This window comes from Natator depressus, chromosome 15 (assembly GCF_965152275.1).
Source record: "Natator depressus isolate rNatDep1 chromosome 15, rNatDep2.hap1, whole genome shotgun sequence".
In the NCBI taxonomy this organism is placed as follows: Eukaryota; Metazoa; Chordata; order Testudines; family Cheloniidae; genus Natator; species Natator depressus.
This window is the reverse complement of record NC_134248.1, coordinates 6310584-6330830: the sequence shown is the minus strand read 5'-3', so window position 1 is coordinate 6330830 and position 20247 is coordinate 6310584. Positions and strand designations below refer to the sequence as shown.

Here is a 20247-nt window from a genome sequence, read left to right as displayed (position 1 = left end):
TTAAAGACAGTGGGAGCTGCGAACACCAAGCACCTCTGAAAAATCAGGCCGTGTGCATCTATGCGGAGGGTTGAGAGAACAGTAGCAAGGAACAGGAGATCAAGGAGTACCTTGGAGGATACAGAGTGGGTGTGGCTTAAGAGAGAAGGCCATTTAGGGGAGTTTGGCAGAAGACGACGACGTGTCCAGGGGACATTCCAAAGTTTTGGTGGATTTTAATAATACAGGAGACCCACAAAGGATTCTGCTTAAATTTGTTTGAGTCCTGCTTCTTTTGCTCCTTTCTCAGCCCTGAAAGGCTTTTGTTTTTAAAGGATTTTTTTCTAGCTTAGAAATATAAGCAGTGTTGCAAACTCCAAAATTTGTAAGTTGCACTTTCATGATAAAGATATTGCATTATAGTACGTGTATGAGGTGAATTGAAAAACACTATTTCTTTATCATTTTTGCAGTGCAAATATTTGTAATAAAAATAATAATATAAAGTGAGCACGGTACACTTTGTATTCTGTGTTGTAACTGAAATCACTATATTTGAAAATGTAGAAAAGCGTCCAAAATATTTAATAAATTTCAATTGTTATTCTATTGTTTAACAGTATGATTAATTTTTTTAATCACGATTAATTTTTTTGAGTTAATCGTGTGAATTAACTGTGATTAATTGACAGCTCTAAAGAAAAGCACCAAATATCATGAGACTTACAATAAAATCATCAGAATGGGCAACACAGTACCTGGAATAGCTAGGCCTGTTTTCCTGGAGAACTCCTTGGATGGTCTCAGAGATGGGTATTGTCAGATCTGACACCTTAGTTGAGCAGGAAGGGATGTTAGAGCTTTAACAAAGACTTCCTTTCTCCCTAGTGTGCTGTTGAGTATTCATGAAAATGATCATGAAGCCAGAAGGGTTTCACAGATTTTTAGCACAAATATTTATTCATCTGAGCGTTTGGCCTGGGAAGAGCGCTATGCAGAATCCGTCATTCACTTTCCTTTATTTGCTAGCTAAACAAGTTTCAGTCATCCAATCAGGAAGCAGAAACAACTCTATTATGACTGGTGACCAACCACAAATAACGAAGAGCTGACATGAACATTTTGCCCCATTGTCTGAGAATTATTCAGCAAATAAACCGCCGTGAATAACAGAAATCAGGGTCAGTCGTGAACGATTCACACTGAGAAAGATGGGTTAAAACCACAGTGATGGATAGTCACAATCCCTAACTTGCCTAGCTCCAATGAGTGTCCTAAAGTACCTTCCCAAATGGCACAGACTGCCACAGCTCAGAGAACCAACATTGCTCAGCTGACTCCTCCTTCATTCTTACCCAGGACACGGCAGCCATGCCCAGCAGCATTAACGCAGTCAGTGGTAAGCGCAGGATCCAAGCCATAAGAGTAGCTTGATATTTATTCTATAAACTGGTTTGAATGCCATTAGATGCCACTAACAAAAACCCAGTGATATGAATTATTAGTGTCTCCATGGGATCCCATGCGCCATCTTGGGGTCGGCATCCGCAGTCATTTCATGCCCAGCTGGGTTTTCAGGGCCTGGAGCCCAGCCATTTGGATGCCGCTTCCTCCGCACACTATGACAACAATGGAGTCCAGGTCCGGGCGCAAGAGCCCTTCCCGCTGCAGCTGTTGAACCCGACCCGTGTAGAGTAAGGCCAGAGGGGCTCCACAGGCAGGCTGGACCAGCAGCCGCTCATCATCTGGGCAATGCCGGCAGGAAGGAGAAAGAAAGAAAGATCCTTCATGCTCAAAAGCAGAAACTTCCATCACATGAGCTAAAGGAGGAACTCCACTATGCACTGGCAGTAGGCTGTTATCCTCACAGGGGGAAGCCACTAGAGGGAGGAATGACTGTAGGCACTAATTGGAGACTAGCCCTTGTGCTTTCAGCCTAAGCTGGTATACTGCATATGCGACCCGCTTGATCTGTCCACTAATGTTCAAATTCCCTCCCATTAAATTGTACTCGAAGCCAGTTGAGGAAGCCCGTCTCTACACCTAATTTCTTCAGGCCTATGGCACAAGTCCTTTATTGGCTGTAGTTTGGACCCTTCTTCTCGGGTGAAACCAAATATACATTATTAGGATACATTTGGAACACAGCTGGGCTGTAATTGCATGGCACGGCTGTAACTGTAACACAGATGGGTCTGTCAGTACCTCTGATCCCTAGAGCTGATTTCCCCAGTCCCTTCTTGACAGAAAAATGCTAACTAAACCTTAGTTCCTATTTCGCAGAGAACTGGTAGAATCAAGGGTCAACAATTTCCTTATCAAAAAGAGAGAAGTTGGAGCATGAAGCACCTCTGATAGGCATTGGGTGGTGCTGTTGGCTCAACTGTAGTCAGCCACAGAGCAGCATCAGCACCCAGCGTCTGCAGGACTTACCCAGGAACAGCTCTACAGCTTGGACTGCTTCCACATCCTCCACCAGCTGTGAGATGACCTGGCATTCGCTGGCACATTCCAGTGCCCGGGCAGACACCGTCTTGGCTCCTAAGCATTTGGCTACGCTGGGAAATGGAGAGCAAAAGAGAGAGAGCTCCCATTAGCACTCTGAGCTGGGAAATCCACCCCAGGCCAGAGGGTGGGGAGAAATTCACCCCTTGATCTCTGCAGCTAGGACTTCGTGGTGGTGCAGGGTTCTAGGCTGGCAACTGATGAGGAACAACATTGACCAGACACAGCACGGGACAGCTGTGAGCCCCACCAATGAGCCTCAGCCTTGAGTAGGAGGAAACCATCACAAGGTTACAAGGTGGGAGTTTGGTCTCCATGGCCCATCCAGTCTTTTGCCTCTCTGCTGGGATTGTCCCCAAGGTGGCCAACAGTGTTGCTGGGTTTTGGTGATGTGGAGCCCTGGACTGAGGCCTGCCAACTCATTGCACACAAGGGCCACCAAAGGGTCAACAGATACAGTAAGAATTTGCAGTCATTAGTGACTCAGGCTGGATTCAAATCCAGTGCCCCTAGAGGTGGAAGGCGCTGGAACTCTGCAATGATTGCTATGCTGCTGCAGACCCAGAGCATGAGCAGCAGCCCAATCTATGTCCCACCTATAAAAACCTTTCAATATGGTGTTCTCCAGAGCTTGTTAAAAGAGCTTGCAGAGCTTGCACCCTAGACAGGACCTGACTGTATCGCCCTGACTGCAGCAAACTAGAGCATTGTCCGATCATTTCATCCAGAGCAAAGGGATGGTCACAGGTGGCCTTTGAAGTCCAAGGCTGGGATTCCCAAAGGAGCCTACAGAGTTGGGCTCCTAGCTATCAAAGATATTTCCACAATCCCTCTACTGTAGTGTCCGAGCACCTCATGAGCTTCAATGGATCTGTCTTTACACCAGCCCTGGGCAATACTCTTCTCCCCACCTCTGAACAACATACTAATCCACAGAGACCTCCCTACCAACACTACAAAAAGAAGGATTCTAGGTGGACTCCTCCTGAAGGTCGAGACAGCAGACTGGACTTCTACATAGAGTGCTTCCGCCGACGTACACGGGCTGAAATTGTGGAAAAGCAGCATCACTTGCCCCATAACCTCAGCCGTGCGGAACACAATGCCATCCACAGCCTCAGAAACAACTCTGACAACAATCAAAAAGGCTGACAAAGGAGGTGCTGTTGTCATCATGAATAGGTCGGAATATGAACAAGAGGCTGCTCGGCAGCTCTCCAACACCACTTTCTACAAGCCATTACCCTCTGATCCCACTGAGAGTTACCAAAAGAAACTACAGCATTTGCTCAAGAAACTCCCTGAAAAAGCACAAGATCAAATCCACACAGACACACCACTAGAACCCCGAGCAGGGGTATTCTATCTGCTACCCAAGATCCATAAACCTGGAAATCCTGGGCGCCCCATCATCTCAGGCATTGGCACCCTGACAGCAGGATTGTCTGGCTATGTAGACTCCCTCCTCAGGCCCTACACTACCAGCACTCCCAGCTACCTTCGAGACACCACTGACTTCCTGAGGAAACTACAATCCATCGGTGATCTTCCTGATAACACCATCCTGGCCACTATGGATGTAGAAGCCCTCTACACCAACATTCCACACAAAGATGGACTACACGCCGTCAAGAACACTATCCCCGATAAAGTCACGGCTAACCTGGTGGCTGAACTTTGTGACTTTGTCCTTACCTATAACTATTTTACATTTGGGGACAATGTATACCTTCAAATCAGCGGCACTGCTATGGGTACCCGCATGTCCCCACAGTACGCCAACATTTTTATGGCTGACTTAGAACAACGCTTCCTCAGCTCTCGTCCCCTAATGCCCCTACTCTACTTGCGCTATATTGATGACATCTTCATCATCTGGACTCATGGAAAAGAAGCACTTGAGGAATTCCACCATGATTTCAACAATTTCCATCCCACCATCAACCTCAGCCTGGTCCAGTCCACACAAGAGATCCACTTCCTGGACACTACAGTGCTAATAAACGATGGTCACATAAACACCACCCTATACCGGAAACCTACTGACCGCTATTCCTACCTACATGCCTCCAGCTTTCACCCTGACCACACCACACGATCCATTGTCTACAGCCAAGCTCTGCGATACAACCGCATTTGCTCCAACCCCTCAGACAGAGACAAACACCTACAAGATCTCTATCAAGCATTCTTACAACTACAATGCCCACCTGCTGAAGTGAAGAAACAGATTGACAGAGCCAGAAGAGTACCCAGAAGTCACCTACTACAGGACATGCCTAACAAAGAAAATAACAGAACGCCACTAGCCATCACCTTCAGCCCCCAACTAAAACCCCTCCAACGCATTATTAAGGATCTACAACCTATCCTGAAGGATGACCCAACACTCTCACAAATCTTGGGAGACAGGCCAGTCCTTGCCTACAGACAGCCCCCCAACCTGAAGCAAATACTCACCAGCAACCACATACCACACAACAGAACCACTAACCCAGGAACCTTTCCTTGCAACAAAGCCCGTTGCCAACTGTGCTCACATATCTATTCAGGGAACACCATCACAGGGCCTAATAACATCAGCCACACTATCAGAGGCTCGTTCACCTGCACATCCACCAATGTGATATATGCCATCATGTGCCAGCAATGCCCCTCTGCCATGTACAATTAACTTAGGTTTGAATAGAGACTGGGAGTGGCTAAGTCATTATGCAAGGTAACCTATTTCCCCTTGTTTTTTCCTCCCCCCAGACGTTCTTGTTAAACCCTGGATTTGTGCTGGAAATGGCCCACCTTGATTATCATACACATTGTAAGGAGAGTGATCACTTTAGATAAGCTATTACCAGCAGGAGAGTGGGGTGGGGGGAGAGAAAGCCTTTTGTAGTGGTAAACACCCATTTTTTCATGGTTTGCGTGTATAAAAAGATCTGTACTTTCCACAGTATGCATCCGATGAAGTGAGCTGTAGCTCACGAAAGCTTATGCTCAAATAAATTGGTTAGTCTCTAAGGTGCCACAAGTCCTCCTTTTCTTTTTGCAAATACAGACTAACACGGCTGTTACTCTGAAACTTCTCCCCATTGTCCAGGTGGGGAACTGAGGCACACAGAGGATAAGAGACTTGCTCGTGGTCACACAAAGTCTGCAGCAAAGGTGGGAACAGTCCTTCTGTCTCCCCAGCCTGAGGCTACACCCAAACCACTGCCCATCCTTCCTCTCCTAACAGGCTTACCCTGCTCTGGAAACCCCAGCCCTAAGGGGGAAGACTGTCGGACTGGTCAGCTTGATCAGATCCTCATGGACAAAATTCATGGCAGAGAAACTCTTACAGGAGTTCAGGAAACAGCCTCCAGCGAAGCTACGGAGGGTTCCTGTGTTTCGGTATCTCCTTTGCTCATTTCAGCTGAGGACATGGTATTAGCTCCCCAGATCCCTGGGAAAACACCCTGCTTCCAAATCATCTTAGCGGGTTTCTGGCCAGCTCAGTACCTGAGAGGCCACGCCAGGCCCAGAGAATGAGGAGGCCACTGCTGTCTGAAAGCAGGACCGCCCTCACTTCTTAAGTTGGGCCCTGGACAGAGATAGGATCCGTCCTGATTTCTAGCTTTTTCTGGCTTGAACTGCCAGACAGGGGGCACAGGTCCCTGGCTGGCTGCTGGCATTCATAAATCAAGGGAGTTCAGGGTGGGAATATCATTCACAGAGGGAGGGTGGGACTAGGGTAGCCTAGCATGGCAGGGCTGCCCCAGAACTGCAGATCCTGGAATCCCAGGGTCTCTCCAGCCCCAGGGCAGCCTGCGTGGCAGGGCACTGCAGCATCCAGCCAGGCAAGCTGGCAGGGAACCAGGCAGGTTCCCAATGAAACCAGGTCTGTGATTCAGCAAAAGTTCGCACCCCTAGAGCGGGTTCCTCCAAAGCAAGGGTGTGCTGCATCAGTCGGAGGTGGGGAAGGGAAGCCTGGCCTTGAATTTCCTATTTGAAAGCCAAGCAGAGGATTCCAGCCTCCAGAGTGGTCAGTCCAGCAGCTGATACCAGCTGGAAACTCCCCACAGGAGAGTGAGTGAGGGGCATGGGCCAAGAGGTGCGGGTGGGGAGGGGCGGAACGGGGTGACAGCCCCTCCTCCACCACATTGGGTTAGGGCCGCGCCTCTTCTAAAGCACTAGCTCGACTATTATTGGTCCCACTTCCTCACTTCCCCACCCACTCGCTTGTACGTTGCATGCGCCTGCCATTTCCCTTCCCTGTCATTGTAATGAGTTTGTACAGCACCTAGCGCAACAGGGCTCCACCTGGCCAAGGCCTCGACATGCTGTTGCAAGGCAATTAAATAATAATAATAATATCCTCAGACCCCCACCACCCTGCCCGCACCCCCTCTGAGCCCCTCCCCTACCCCTTACAGATCCCCCCCGCCCACACACCCCCTGAGCCCCTCCCCTACCCGCACCCCCTGAAAATCCCCCCCTCCCCTGCCGCCACCCCCTGCAGAGCCCCCTTTGCAATCAATTCCCCCATGTCTCTGCCACACTCGCCCTCACCTGGTTATCTCCGGCAGGGTGACCAATCTCCCAGCCCTGAGCGCTGCATTGAAGCTATCAGCTCCTTTGGTTTCCACAGCAATAATGGGTACATCCTGCCAGCCCACGTCCTGCAGGCCGGCCACCACTCCAGACAGCAGCCCTCCACCGCCCACCGCCAGGACGATGGCTCCTGGCTTGTGGCCGAGCAAATCCTTCAGCTCCCTAACCATGCTGGCATGGCCTTGCCTATGGGAATGGGAGTGGGGACAGCAAACCGGCTGTGAGAAACTAATCAACGGGCACTTCAGTATGACGCATCCCTGCCGTGCCAGGGTCTGACAATGGGCACATGGCTGGGCAGCTTTAGTCCCAGCCCTCTAGTCCCAGGCAGACCTAGCTGCAGTTCCACGGGGAGGCTGGTCAGGACACAGGCTGTAAGGTGGGCCATGCGGTTGTTGGATCATATTAAAGAAGTTCTGTATTAAAATCACAAATGAGTTTGATTCCCCATAGTTTAAATTCCAGGGTATTACTAATTAAGAGGTCTCTTGGGTTTTGGTACTGTTTCTCTCCCTCTATGTGTGAAACTTGCAAGCTGCTAATTGTGTTAGTACATTCTAAGACAGAATCTGTTCTCAAAGCAATTCACAGAGACTCAAAGCAATACTCTAACAACAGAAACAGCACCCAGAGACTCCCCGCCCTTTTGTTGTATTAACAATTGTGATTAAAATAGAGATAGAGGATGTATGTGGACGGATGCTTGGTGTGGATAACAACTGAATGATCAGGGAGGTGCCAGCCTAAGAATCCAGTGTCCATCGGCTGAAGAAGGCGTCAAGTGGAAATAACCAGAGGACCCCCGGAGGGCAGACTGGAATCCACCCAACAGCCTCAAGAGTGGGAGAACCAAAGAACAAGATAACTTCTTGGAGCCGTCAGGAATGTGCTATCTGCTGATTGATTCAGCAACAGCATGATGAAGCAATTCCCATAGACTGGCATAGGAAGAAATTCCTATAAAAATAGACTCTTAAAAAGTGAGAACTTTGGGGTCTGATTCTGCAAACCAACTTCCAGGAGCATCAGATGAGCATCTGACAAGGCCCTGCTCCCTCCTCATGTCCAGGCCACCTGGCCAGTGGCTTGGCATGAGCAACTCTAAGGCTGGTAACTATGATGACAACCTTGCAGAACCTCTGTGTGTGTGTGTGTGTGTGTGTGTGAATGTGTGAATAAATATGAGATTGAATGGAATGTTATAGCTATAACTAACTGCTTACTATGATAACAACCTTGCAGAACCTGTGTGTGTGTGTGTGTGTGTTTGTATGAATGAATGAGTGAATAAAGATGAGATTGAATGGAATGTTACAGCTGTAACTAACTGCTTACTATGATTCTTTCTGTATTCACAATAAATGTGGTATTTTGCCTTTTTCCCTTTAATAAGATCCTGCTGGTTTTTAATTTATTGGTACAACACGGTGGCAAGAATCTTGGAGGTAGCAGAGAAGTGAGGAGGGGGCTTGGGACCATGAGAGGAGGGATGGATAGATGCACAGGCACAACCTGGGGGTGGAGGGGATGAGGGGCTCCCCAAATGTCTCTTCTCCTGAGGCTCCCCATCAGAGCAGTTGCAGGATTTCAGGGCTTAGCCACACCCTGCCTATCAAGTCTGACATCACTACAGCGCTGCCCGCCTCCGCTCTGCCATGCCAGCCATGCGTGGAACACCCGCTGCACGGACAGCCAGGTCACGTTCTCCCACTGCTCAGGCGCAGAGAGACACTGGAACGGCCGAGGGCTCCTCTCCATCTCCTGGCCTCCCCTCCGGCTTCTCTCTGCCCCCTGACTGGACCCCAGGGCATCTCTGGCTCCGGGCAGTCTCTGCTTCCCACCACCTGTGGGGCCCCACCTGTCTCCCCGGAGCTGAGCCAGCTGGGACTGGTGCAGAAGCCTGGCCAGCCTCGGTCAGTTTGGGGAGGGGAACAGTGGGGTGGGGTGGGGGGGTTGCCTGGGCCCCTTAAGGCAAGTGGGTCCTGATGGAGCCCGGCCGGGGCAGGCGCTGGCCTGGCTGATCGCACCACTCCTGAGGGGCCGGGGCGATTCCCCACCCTGGGACCAGCTCAGCCGCCAGCTCAGCCCAGCAGATACAGTTGCCTCCCAGTGTAACCGGGCAGCAGACCTTGGGGGAGTGGGTCTCTGGAGGGCCTGGGGAGAGGGGTGCTGGGCTGTGAGGGGGTGGGGAAGATCTGTGTGTTGGGGCACTAGGGAGTGAGGGTTCTGTGGGGGGTGCTGGGCAGTTGTCGTGGGGCTGTGGGCAGGGGTGGTGTTGTGCAGGGCGCTGTGCATTTGTGGCAGGATCTGGTGGGGGTGCTGGGCACACCAGGTCCGGGGGAGCTCTGGCCACAGGGCATCGGGGTGGGGGGGTTCTGGTGTTGGGGGATGTGTGGCACGGCATGGGGCATGCTGGCAGCACAGGGCCGGGCGGACCGTTGTGTGTCTGGCAACTGCTGGTTTGTAAATAGTGCCCTCGCACTGGGCTGGGTGGAGAGGGGCCACCCGTGCTATGCCGTTGCCCCGGCCGGCCCCTCGCTCCAGGGATCAACCCCTCCACGCTAGGCTCCATTGCCCCTATAGGGGCACACAAATATCTTGGGCATTGGGCCCACAAAAGGTTAATCCAGCCCTGCCTGGCCCGACAGCGGCCCCAGAGATCAGAGATCTGGTCTGATGAGCAGCTCCGTGCTCTGGAGCTGGCCTGCGACCATACGCTTGCCAGCTCAGTCCAAAGGGAGGACAAAAGGGCTTGACCCACCCACACTCCCACTGCACAGAGTCCACCGGGAGCAGCTGGAACCTGGAGAACCCAGCAACCTTGTGCAGTTCTCTCCCCCCAGTGCCATCTCTTCTGCACCCTGCCTGGCTCCTTGCTCATCTCACCACATGGATCCTGCCACAGCCTGAGGTCAGTCAAACGGGGGCCGATCGGCAATAACCCCCTGGAAGCTGACGGAGAAACCGTGCAGTGGGAGAGGGGAGACACACACACCCCAAAGCAGCACAGGGCAAACCCTCTGCAGCCTGATTACACAAACAGCAGCCCCAGCCATGAGCAGGGCATTGGCTTTGTAAAAGGAAGAAAGAGGGAGACACAGAAATTGGGGGTGGAGGGGTGGCAAGGCCCCAGGTGCGGGCCCCTGGGGGGGGGGGGATCCCGGCAAGGCCCCAGGCGTGGGCCTCAGGGAGCAGGGGCAGGGGTGGGTGTGGTGAGGCCCCAGGCCTGAAGAGACAAAACGGTATAAGGGCCAAAGCTCCAATCTCTCACCAGATCAAAGGATGGTCGAAGGGATGGACATTGACCCAGCCTTCAGTCTCCGCTAACGCCAGGGCTTTTACGTAGGCATCATCCCAGACCTACGGACAAAATGATGCAGGGAAGGATACGTGACCTGCCTGCCACGGCCAGCTTCAGCCAGCCCTTGCTACCCTGGCTGGCTAGGAATGGCCTGCCCACCACTTAGACTGCATGCTCTGTGGGACAGACCATCTTGCCTTTATATGTATGTGCAGTGCCAAGCACAATGGGGCCTGGCTGGTCAGGGGAGGCTACGCACCATGTCCTGGTTACCCTCTCCTGTCAGGGTGAGACAGGAGCCCATCCAGTGCAATGGAGTTACACTGATGGAAAACTGGGGGAAGAAGAGAATCAGGCCCAGTGATTTTTAGTGTGTGCATCTGTATGTTTGTGTCTGTGTGTGCGAGGAGAATGAGCCCTCCAGCTCTGTGAGCTTGTTTGCGTGCATTGGACCTTGCAGGGACAAGAAATGACACACCCGGCCAAATCTTGCATTCTGCCCTGTTCCCCAGTGACCTGCACTGGGTTATGTGCCAGAGGGTGAATGAGGCTGGAATTCAGCTCCTTTTGTCACCTCAGTACACAGGTAATGTCTGTTTATCTGAATTTCAATTCTTCTAACAGCCTGTGTCCTCCCCACAACCCAGCCCTGGTGAGCATTAAGGCAGCAGAGCTGCAGGTTGGAAGGGGAAGCAGGGAGAGGGGGAGCAACCGCAGGAGAGAGTTGCCGGGCATGCACTTCGGTTGGTCCGATTGTCCCCTGTTATCCAAGGGTGTCAGATCTCCCCCAGGCCATTCAGATCAGTGGAATTCACCAGGATATACATTTTTACTAGCCCCCCATTAGTAATGTATGGCAAGTGAAACACCAGGCAGAGTAAAAACAAGGAGCTGGAGATGAACTCTTGGGGAGGTTCTGATCCAGACGGAGCTATCCCAGAACCCCACTGGTGCACATTGCTGGCCTCTAGCAGTTTTACTACCCACTGCCATTCTGCAGGGGTTTGCCAGGTGCTGTTTTCCCCCGTTCCCAGGGCACAGAAGTGATCAATGTGGGAATTTTCTGTACTGTTTTTATGAACTATCCTGTAGTGGGGCAGGACTCACCCCTGCAGCACCCGCTGCTGGTCATCCAGGGAATTAGTGTTTCCAGCCTCCAGAGCACCCTCTGCAGGCTGGTGTCCCGCTTGCTGCTGGCCCCCCCCGAGTCCCCAGTGCCCCTTTCATGCCAGGGTGCTGCCCCCTGGCAGTACCCCCAGAGATCTGGGTCTCCCCCACAGGGAACCCACACCCTCTATCCCCACCTCACCTCAGTCTTTGGCTACTGCCAGTCACCATCTAGCCTCCACTCCCTGCGGTGGACTGCAGTATAATTGCCACTCATCATCAGCAAGGAGGGTCTGGACCTGCTTATTCTGCCTACCCTTGAGCTGCCCTCTGCAACCCCAGTACTCTTTTCCTAGGGCTTCATCAAGGCCTGCAGCCTGGGGGTTTCTCAGGCCAGAGCTCCCCAGCTCCTCTGGCCTTTCCCCAGCCCTGCTCCACTTTAGGTATCCTGCTCAGCTCCCAGCAGTCAGGCCCCTCCCTCTCAACATCTAGAGAGAGACTGTGTCCTCCTGGCCCACTGCCCTCTTATAAAGGCCAGCTGGGCCCTGATTAGGGCGTGGCTGCAGCTGTGGCTGTTTCCCAATCAGCCGAGGCTGGCTGCTTTCCCTAGCAGCAGCCCTCTCGCAGCCTCAGCCCTCTCCCAGGGCTTCAGGGCAGAAGCGAGTGAGCACTGCACTACGTATCCATATGACTCTCCCTGTCACTTTGGGATTGCGAGCCAGTGAGCGCAGAGGGGTTCAAACGCTGCTGGTGGGCTGACCAGGAGACACAGGGGGTTAGCGTCACGTGGCTCTCTGGGCTGATGCGACCTGGTCGCTGAGAACTGGCTAGAATCAACGCAAATCAATGGAGGATCTGGGAAGCCAACGGGAACCCCAATGTCTGAACCACTGCCAGGCAGCGACGGCAAGGTCCAGCAGGCAGAACATAGGAACTCAGCCTGGACCTGCAGGCTGAGGACAATGGACTGAAAGGTGTCTGGGGTAACAGCTGAGCCCACAGACACACAGGAGCTCTCACCTGGCACTGACAGACAAAGGGACAGAGAGAGCCAAGATGGTTCCTGAAGCTTTGCCTCTCCATGCTAACCGAAGGACTTTCGGATTCTGGAGACCAGGTGACTAAGAAATTGTTACCGTGTCTGGGAAAGGCTGCCTGCTGTCGCTGCAAATACTCCCTGGGAGCATGGCGCCCCAAAGGGGCCCGATACAAGCCTCCAGCCAGAGTCTGGCTCAGCTGCAGGGAGCCACGGAGAGAGACAGAGATTGCTGGTGCCCGAAGGCCCAGTTTCGGTGTCATGGACTCCATGGACCTGCCCTGAGGTCCTTGGGGTCTGGCCTGCTAAAGGGGTCACTCCCACGGGACTGGTTACAGGCTGGGGCACAGAACAGACCATGTGGATCCATGACAACGGGTACCTTCCCAAAGACCTCCACCTCCGTCCCCTGCTCTTCCAACTTCTGCACAGTGGCCTGAGGGGTGTTCGTTGGCACTATGATGGTAGCAGGGATCCCCAGCTTCTTGGCAGCATAGGCCGTGGCGAAGCCAGCATTCCCCCCTGTAGGGACAAGGAGACAGGGATTGGTGAACAACAGTGGGGGCTTGGGGACACCCCAGCGTGGCAATGGAACAATGATCCAGCAGGCTCTGGATTTGGGCCCCACCCAATCAGAATCAGAAACAGACCCAGGTCTCCACATCTGGGTCCTCGCATGGATTCGGAACACACCGCAGATGAGGGCTATTTGGATCTGGGGCTTGCATGAAGCCCCCCACCATGGAGGGGACCCTAAATCACAGCATGCTAGCCCACACTGCTCCCTTGTCACAAAGATCACAGCATCAATCACTGCCCCTGCTGGCTTCCGGGGCAGAGCTGGAAGCGGGCGCGTGGAGACAGGCACCCAGGCGGATACAGAAATGCGCAGTGAGCGGCACCAGCCTAAATGGCTCTAACCTGCGACAGAATCTGGACCAAGCAATTCAGATAAAAGAGCCTTGATGTGCCAACCTGGAGTGGGGTTTAAGCCCCAGCCCCCTTCAGTGGCAGGTTCCCGCTCTCCCTGGCAGAGACCAGGCCGGAAGTCAAAGGGAGAGTAGGATTGTAAGACCTGTTTGCCAACACACAGCATAGAATAACCCGCCGCCTCTTTGGGGCTATTTCCCCACTTGGATTTACAGACTCTCTATTCACTGGACTTTGGAATGAGCAAGATCATGCCAGGTGCAGTGTAATATGGACCCACCGATACAGGCCAAGCCCCCATGCACCCCCAATATATCCTGCAGTCAGACTGAACTCGAGTGCAGGGAGCGTGGTGGCTAGTGCAGCTGAGAGGGTGAATGTCCGGCTTTCCACCCTTCAGATGACTAGCCGTTTCTCCTTCCCTCTGTACCTCCAGACCGGCTGCTTTCTGTTTACTGCTGAGGCTAGAAACATTGAGTCATGAGACTGCCTCAAGACACAAACATTATGCCCAGAAATGATCCACTGCATCATTTCACACCGCTTCCCTCTCCTTGGGTTCCTGGTTGAGTCCCAAATGTGTCTTCTGGCCTGGATTTGAAAGGCCGGATGCCCTCACCTGGGCCTTGGCAGGGCGAGAGCTGATGTCCCACTTCCCCTATGCTTTAAAGACATCTGCATCAGCATCCCAGGGAACGCCTGGGTCACCTCCCCAAGGATCAGGTGATGGAGCAGAATGGCCCTGTCTTGCTAAGTAGCCCAAGGGAGAAGAATAGTTTGAAGTAAATTTACCTGTCGAACAAACAAAATGTTTGCAGCCCTTCTTGGCAGCCTGAAACCAAAGAGAAAGTAGAGCTTGGAATTCACTTAACTCACTTCTCAGGGCTGGTCCTGTACATCAGCCAAGACAGTTTGGAGGTAAAATTAGCGATACAATTACAGCTATAATACTGCCACGGCAGTTGTACAATTTGGACGACACCCACACTCGAATGCATTCTGTGCCATATACACACGTTATTTGCACCACCATGTACACACACCAATGTATATTGCACCCATACTGCACACACATCTACACTAATGTTTCCACACCATTTTGCAAGCACATACAAGTGTGTTTTGCAACACATACCCACACCAATGCATTCTGCACCACTACGCCCACACCAATGCATTTTGCACCACCCTACCCACACACAAAAGTGCACACATCCTTCTTCTGGGCATACTCCTGGCACATTGTGTCAGTCACCAAGTGCCTCAAAATGTCAGAAGAGCAAGGGCTAACGTCCCAATGCTGGGCTCACCTCCTGACAGAAGTAGCTAATCCCCCGAATCTTGAACGAGCCGGTAGGTTGGACATTCTCCAGCTTCATGTAGACCCTGGTGCCTGCAGCCTTTGACAGGGCCGTGCTTTCCAGCACAGGAGTGAGGATGTGGAACTCTCTCCCATCTCTGTCCAACTGGGCTGCCATTGGTGTCAAAGGAAACACCTAAAGTACAGACAAGGCACGTCCCAAGGCAATGAGATAAGACAAAAGATTCCAGAGGCCAAATCCTACTCTCAGTTAAACCTGGAGCATTTCCACTGATTGGCAGTTATTGGAACAACCCTGGATTTGCACTGAAGTAAGTGAAGGAATCCAGCCTTTCATGCCACATATGGATAAGGGTGCAGGGAAAATCTAAGAGGCCAAAATCTGCTTTCTCTGCCCAGGGAACCAAGTAGGTAGGTGCAAAATGACTAGTACCACAAGACAAGGGCTTTGTCCTTGCACAGAGGTGTTGTTCCATTCTTCAGAGTGTCCATAGGCGCTGACTCCGTGGGGACGCCGGGGGACAAGCACCCATGGAAAAAAAAATAGTGTGTGCTCAGCACCCACCAGCCCCAGCTGTTCAGCAGGGCCGCCAATCAGCTCTTCGGCAGCTGGCAGGAGGTGCTTGCGGGAGGGTGGAGACAGTGGGCAGGGGACTGAGGGGTGGGGGCGGGAAGAGGTGGAGCAAGGGCAGGGCCTTGGAGGAAGGGTTGCTGTGGGGGCAGGATCTCAGGGTGGAGTGGGGGTAGAGCACCCCCGGGGAAAAATAAAAGTCAAGACCTAGGAGAGGGTCTCTTTGCATGGATTAGAGTTGCAGGATCTGGCTCCAAGGGAAGGATATGCCTTGCAAACTATTTTCAAGGACATCTGAATGCCTTGAAATTGGAACCTTTGTGTAGTTCCTTGCCAAATTGAAACCCTCCCCCCCTATTTTTTGTGCAAAAATGCCAAGAGTGAGCTATTTTGAGTGAAAAAGGGCCTCTGTATTTGAGTCAAATTGCTATCACTGTAACAGCATGGCCTTCGGTGATTTGCGTGGCTTTTGCAGCTAAATTCTTGTTTAAAAAAAAAAATTACAGCGCCACAAAACTGGATGAAATCAATACATTTTGGAAACTGTCACAAACAAACTGCTTGAGAAATGCTCTGCCATTTGCCTAGTAATGAACACAACCCAGGTATTCTTGCTCCAGAAGCAGAACCTCCTCCCACTTGAGCTAAAATTCAAGGAGACTCTCCTTTAGCAAAAGCAGTATCGGACATATGACACACCGTTAGCAATTTTGATATCATGCAGTAGAAGACAGTGGTGACACCTGGACACTAGTCTGCTTATTACAGTGTAAAATGTAAAATAAAATTCTTCTATTTTGGGGGGGAAAAGAACATTTAATAATTATTTATTGCAGTTACTCTGGATAATTGTGCTGACATCAATAGTCAATACGTTATTTCTTGGCTTTCTTTACTCACATGGGACCAGACATTTGGCTAAAATAAATCAGGAGAGATCCATTGACTTCCATTGCACTACGCTGATTTACACCAGCAGAGGATCAGGCCTGTATTCTTTCCTTGTATTTTTCTTAAATTTTCCTTTTTATTTAATGTTGTTATATGCCCAGATGACCAATGGGTCTGTACTGTGATATTACCTTTCCCTGTTCAAACTGGCCATGCTATGTACTTTTCGGAGTTACTGGGGGAAAATGATACTAATTATAAACGAAGGAGTGGTTGCATTTATGAGAAGTGCTGGCTGAAAAATTTCCCTTCAAACTGGTTTTCAACAAATTCAGTTTTCAACAAGAAGAAAAATCTCAGATTAATAAATTCATAGCTGTTAAGGCCAGAAAGGCACAACTATGCTCATCTAATCTGACCTCCTGCACAGCACAGGCCAGAGAACCTCATGCAGTAATTTTTGCATCAAGCCCATAACTTCTGTATGAGCTACAGCATATCTCTCAGAACGATATCCAGTCTGATTTAAAGGTTTCAAGGGTCAAAGAATCCACCACATCCTAAAGCAAGTTCTTCCCATAGATGATGACCCATCCCCTAATTTCCAGCAGGGAAGGGCTCATCCATGGCTGTGGGTTTGGTGGGAGGTAGAAAAACACCACTGCTTGTTTTGTAGACCGTCAGGAGCGGGATTCCTATGCTGCTCAGAGACCCAGCCAGCTCATGTCACTGGTGGCTGGAATGTGGCTCTGAACCCTTTACCCAGAGATCAAAAGCTCTGTCTAGCACATGAACAAGAAATGGGACCGAACATTAAAAAACCAAGAAATGGAGACTTCCAAATCAATATCAATGTATCAGCCACGCCAGTTTAAACTCTGGGTATCTCACAAACAAAAAAGAGACTTTCCAGCTACTTTCCCAGCATAGCAGCTGGTATCAAGACAAGTGCCCCAGGGGTTGGTTTTGTTCAATATCTTCATTAATGATCTGAAGGATGGTGTGGACTGCACCTTCAGCAAGTTCGCGGATGACACTAAACTGGGAGGAGTGGTAGATATGCTGGAGGGTAGGGATAGGATACAGAGGGACCTAGACAAATTGGAGGCTTGGGCCAAAAGAAATCTGATGAGGTTCAACAAGGACAAGTGCAGAGTCCTGCACTTAGGACAGAAGAATCCCATGCACCGCTACAGGCTGGGGACCGACTGGCTAAGCAGCAGTTCTGCAGAAAAGGACTTGGGGATTACAGTGGACGAGAAGCTGAATATGTCAGCAGTGTGTCCTTGTTGCCAAGAAGGCTAACAGCATATTGGGCTGCATTAGTAGGAGCATTGCCAGCAGATCGAGGGACGTGGTCATTCCCCTCTATTCGGCACTGGTGAGGCCTCATCTGTAGTATTGTGTCCAGTTTTGGGGCCCCCACTACAGAAAGGATGTGAACAAATTGGAGAGAGTCCAGCGGAGGGCAACGAAAATTATTAGGGGACTGGGGCACATGATTTACAAGGAGAGGCTGAGGGAACTGGAATTATTTAGTCTACAGAAGAGAAGAGTGAGGGGGGATTTGATAGCAGCCTTCAACTACCTGAAGGGGGGTTCCAAAGAGGATGGAGCTCAGCTGTTCTCAGTGGTGGCAGATGACAAAACAAGGAGCAATGGTCTCAAGTTGCAGTGGGGGAGGTCTAGGTTAGATAGTAGGAAACACTATTTCACGAGGAGGGTGGTGAAGCACTGGAATGCGTTACCTAGGGAGGTGGTGGAATCTCCTTCCTTAGAGGTTTTTAAGGTCAGGCTTGACAAAGCCCTGGCTTGGATGATTTAGTCGGGGTTGGCCCTGCTTTCAGCCCAGGATTGGACTAGATGACCTCCTGAGGTCTCTTCCAACCCTAATCTTCTATGACAGACAGACAGCACTTCCTGCCTCTGTCTCCTCATCAGCCCACCCATCCCAGTGATTTGCCTTTCCCTGCTGGGGGACAATCAGGTGCCTCCTGAGCATCATCAGCATCAGGCTTAGCAAATGCAGGAAGGAAGTGAATTCCAGATCCGAGCATCCTGCACAGAGCGTGCCCGGGTGCCAGTTCTACTTCCACTGATACTAACTGCCTCACTACCGGCCAGGGAGATCTCTCCAACAGCTGGGACATTTAGGGCCTTAAGGATCAGACCCGGCACTTTAGGCTTGCCCCAGAAATCACTCAGCAGATCTCAGAGGGTGGGTGTCGTGGGCTCTCTGCACCAGGCCCTGCTAACCACAGCTACTGTGTTCTGTGCTAACAGCAATTTCCAAGTGGTTCAGATGTGCAGCCTCACAAAGAACCCCTGGCAATGATGGAGACAGGAAAGAACAAAACCTAGGGAAGACTAAGCGTGGCAAGCTCCCACGGCCAAAGGAAAGGACTCAACCTCTGTGCTAAGTGCAGATAATAGGAAACACATATAGCAGCCACAAGCTGGGAATCCAGCAGCAACTGGGGATGGAACAAAGTGCCAAACCTCGGAGACAAGCAATAGATGCACCCTGTCAACCATGGGCACTGCTACAATCTCTGCAATTTCTCCTGGCACTTTCCCTATCACCTCACTTTCATCTGGTTCATAGCTAGCCAGCTGCCTCTCTGTTAGACGCTGGGGACCTGAGGCTCAGTTTGTCCGTGCCTATTCTGGGGGCAGGAATGAGGTGGGCAAAAGAGATTTTAACCATCTTTGTGGTTCCTTTAACCATACATATTTTGGGGGGCTCCGCAGGACACTTTCCAGTCCCTGGTGTAAGTTAGAGCAGCCTCAGAGTTGCTCTGATTTAGGATTTGCCTCCTATGGAAGCAGAGAGTAGTACAGTGCACATCAGCCATGCTCCCTTTCTGTCCCTAACATGCCCTCTATGGCAGGAGCTGGAAGTAGGGTCATTGCAGAGCTCTCATGCTAGTTCCACATCAACGAAGGAGAACCTCTGCACAAGGGGATGTTTCATTCCTTGCCCCTTTATGCTGCCAAGAGGGCACCGGGGGCATTATTATAACTGAGAGTTGGACCCCAAGCAAGCCCTTCTGATGCACCTTGAGAATCAGAAATCTGTCTGTCTATCTAGCCCATCACCAGAGTTATCAAACACGTTACTGAGGGTGACAGCACTGCTGCAGAACAGGGCACCAGTTCCCCACCCGTCTGTCCCTGCCCTTTCCTTCAGAAGATTCTTGGGCCCCAATCCTCAAAGGTAGGTAAATGCCTAAATATCTGTGAGGATCTGGGCCCGTCTGAATCCCAGTTGGATCCTTTCTCCTGATCCATTCAGGAGCTGCTCTTCATAGTCCCCGGGCAGTTTGCTTCAGAGAGCACACGCGTGGGAAAGCTAAAAGATGGCCATTGCTAGCCGCACAGGTTCAGCCAACGTCACCCAGCGATCGAGGGAGGCTGCGGTCAGCATGGCCTTCAGAAATGGGGAATTCTTGAGATCAGAACCTTTGACCAGTTGTCAAAGGCTTGACCAGCCCGAGGGCTGAAGAAAGAGGACAGAGTTCACTCGCTCATTTATTATTTACTGACATGGAGTGTGATCCTGGCACATATGCACGACCTACATGCACTTAGGGAAGTGCATCAGACTCATTCAAGGGTTAACAGGTATAAACAGATAATCTCAGCCTAAACTGAAAATATTATCTCCCTAAAAGAACAAGGCTGTGTCCTTAGCAAATCCCTTTAGAGTCAGACACACCCCCTGCATGCAAGGACAGGATTGGCTCCCTGACCTCACCTCTCCCCAGCCCTCTTAGCAATGTCCTTAGCAGCTTTGCCTGTCAGTTGGGTTGCATAGTGACAGGCCTGCCATCTGCTTCATATTTGGAATATTTACCTTGTTTCTGGCTGGGATCTCTTGCCTCCTTGCCCCAGGCCCGAAAGGCGATGCCCTTCCCCACACATACAGATGGGGAGGAGCCGGTGATTCCAAACTGCAAACAGCAGAGCAAAGTTTAAGAAATGGAGGCGGGGAAAGGGAGTTAATGAGGCATCGTCAT

At 51.2% G+C, this 20247-nt stretch overlaps 1 protein-coding gene across 2 annotated transcripts; it reads right to left on the bottom strand.

Annotated features, from left to right (window-relative positions):
- Positions 1 to 760: 760 nt before the first annotated feature.
- LOC141999418 (serine dehydratase-like) lies at positions 761 to 20206 on the bottom strand. Of its 2 annotated transcripts, none has more exons than XM_074972796.1 (8): positions 20085 to 20206; positions 14756 to 14941; positions 14238 to 14277; positions 12898 to 13037; positions 10343 to 10431; positions 7030 to 7257; positions 2413 to 2537; positions 761 to 1724 (listed from the first exon to the last, which is right to left on the bottom strand). In XM_074972796.1, the coding sequence occupies exons 2-8, from the start codon at positions 14921 to 14923 to the stop codon at positions 1531 to 1533; spliced, it is 984 nt and encodes a 327-aa protein (XP_074828897.1). In that variant the 5' UTR covers positions 14924 to 14941; positions 20085 to 20206; the 3' UTR covers positions 761 to 1530. The 2 variants fall into 2 exon arrangements, with proteins under 2 accessions (XP_074828897.1, XP_074828899.1); XM_074972798.1 differs by having other exon boundaries at positions 1585 to 1724; positions 2413 to 2532.
- Between the last annotated feature and the right edge of the window lie 41 nt (positions 20207 to 20247).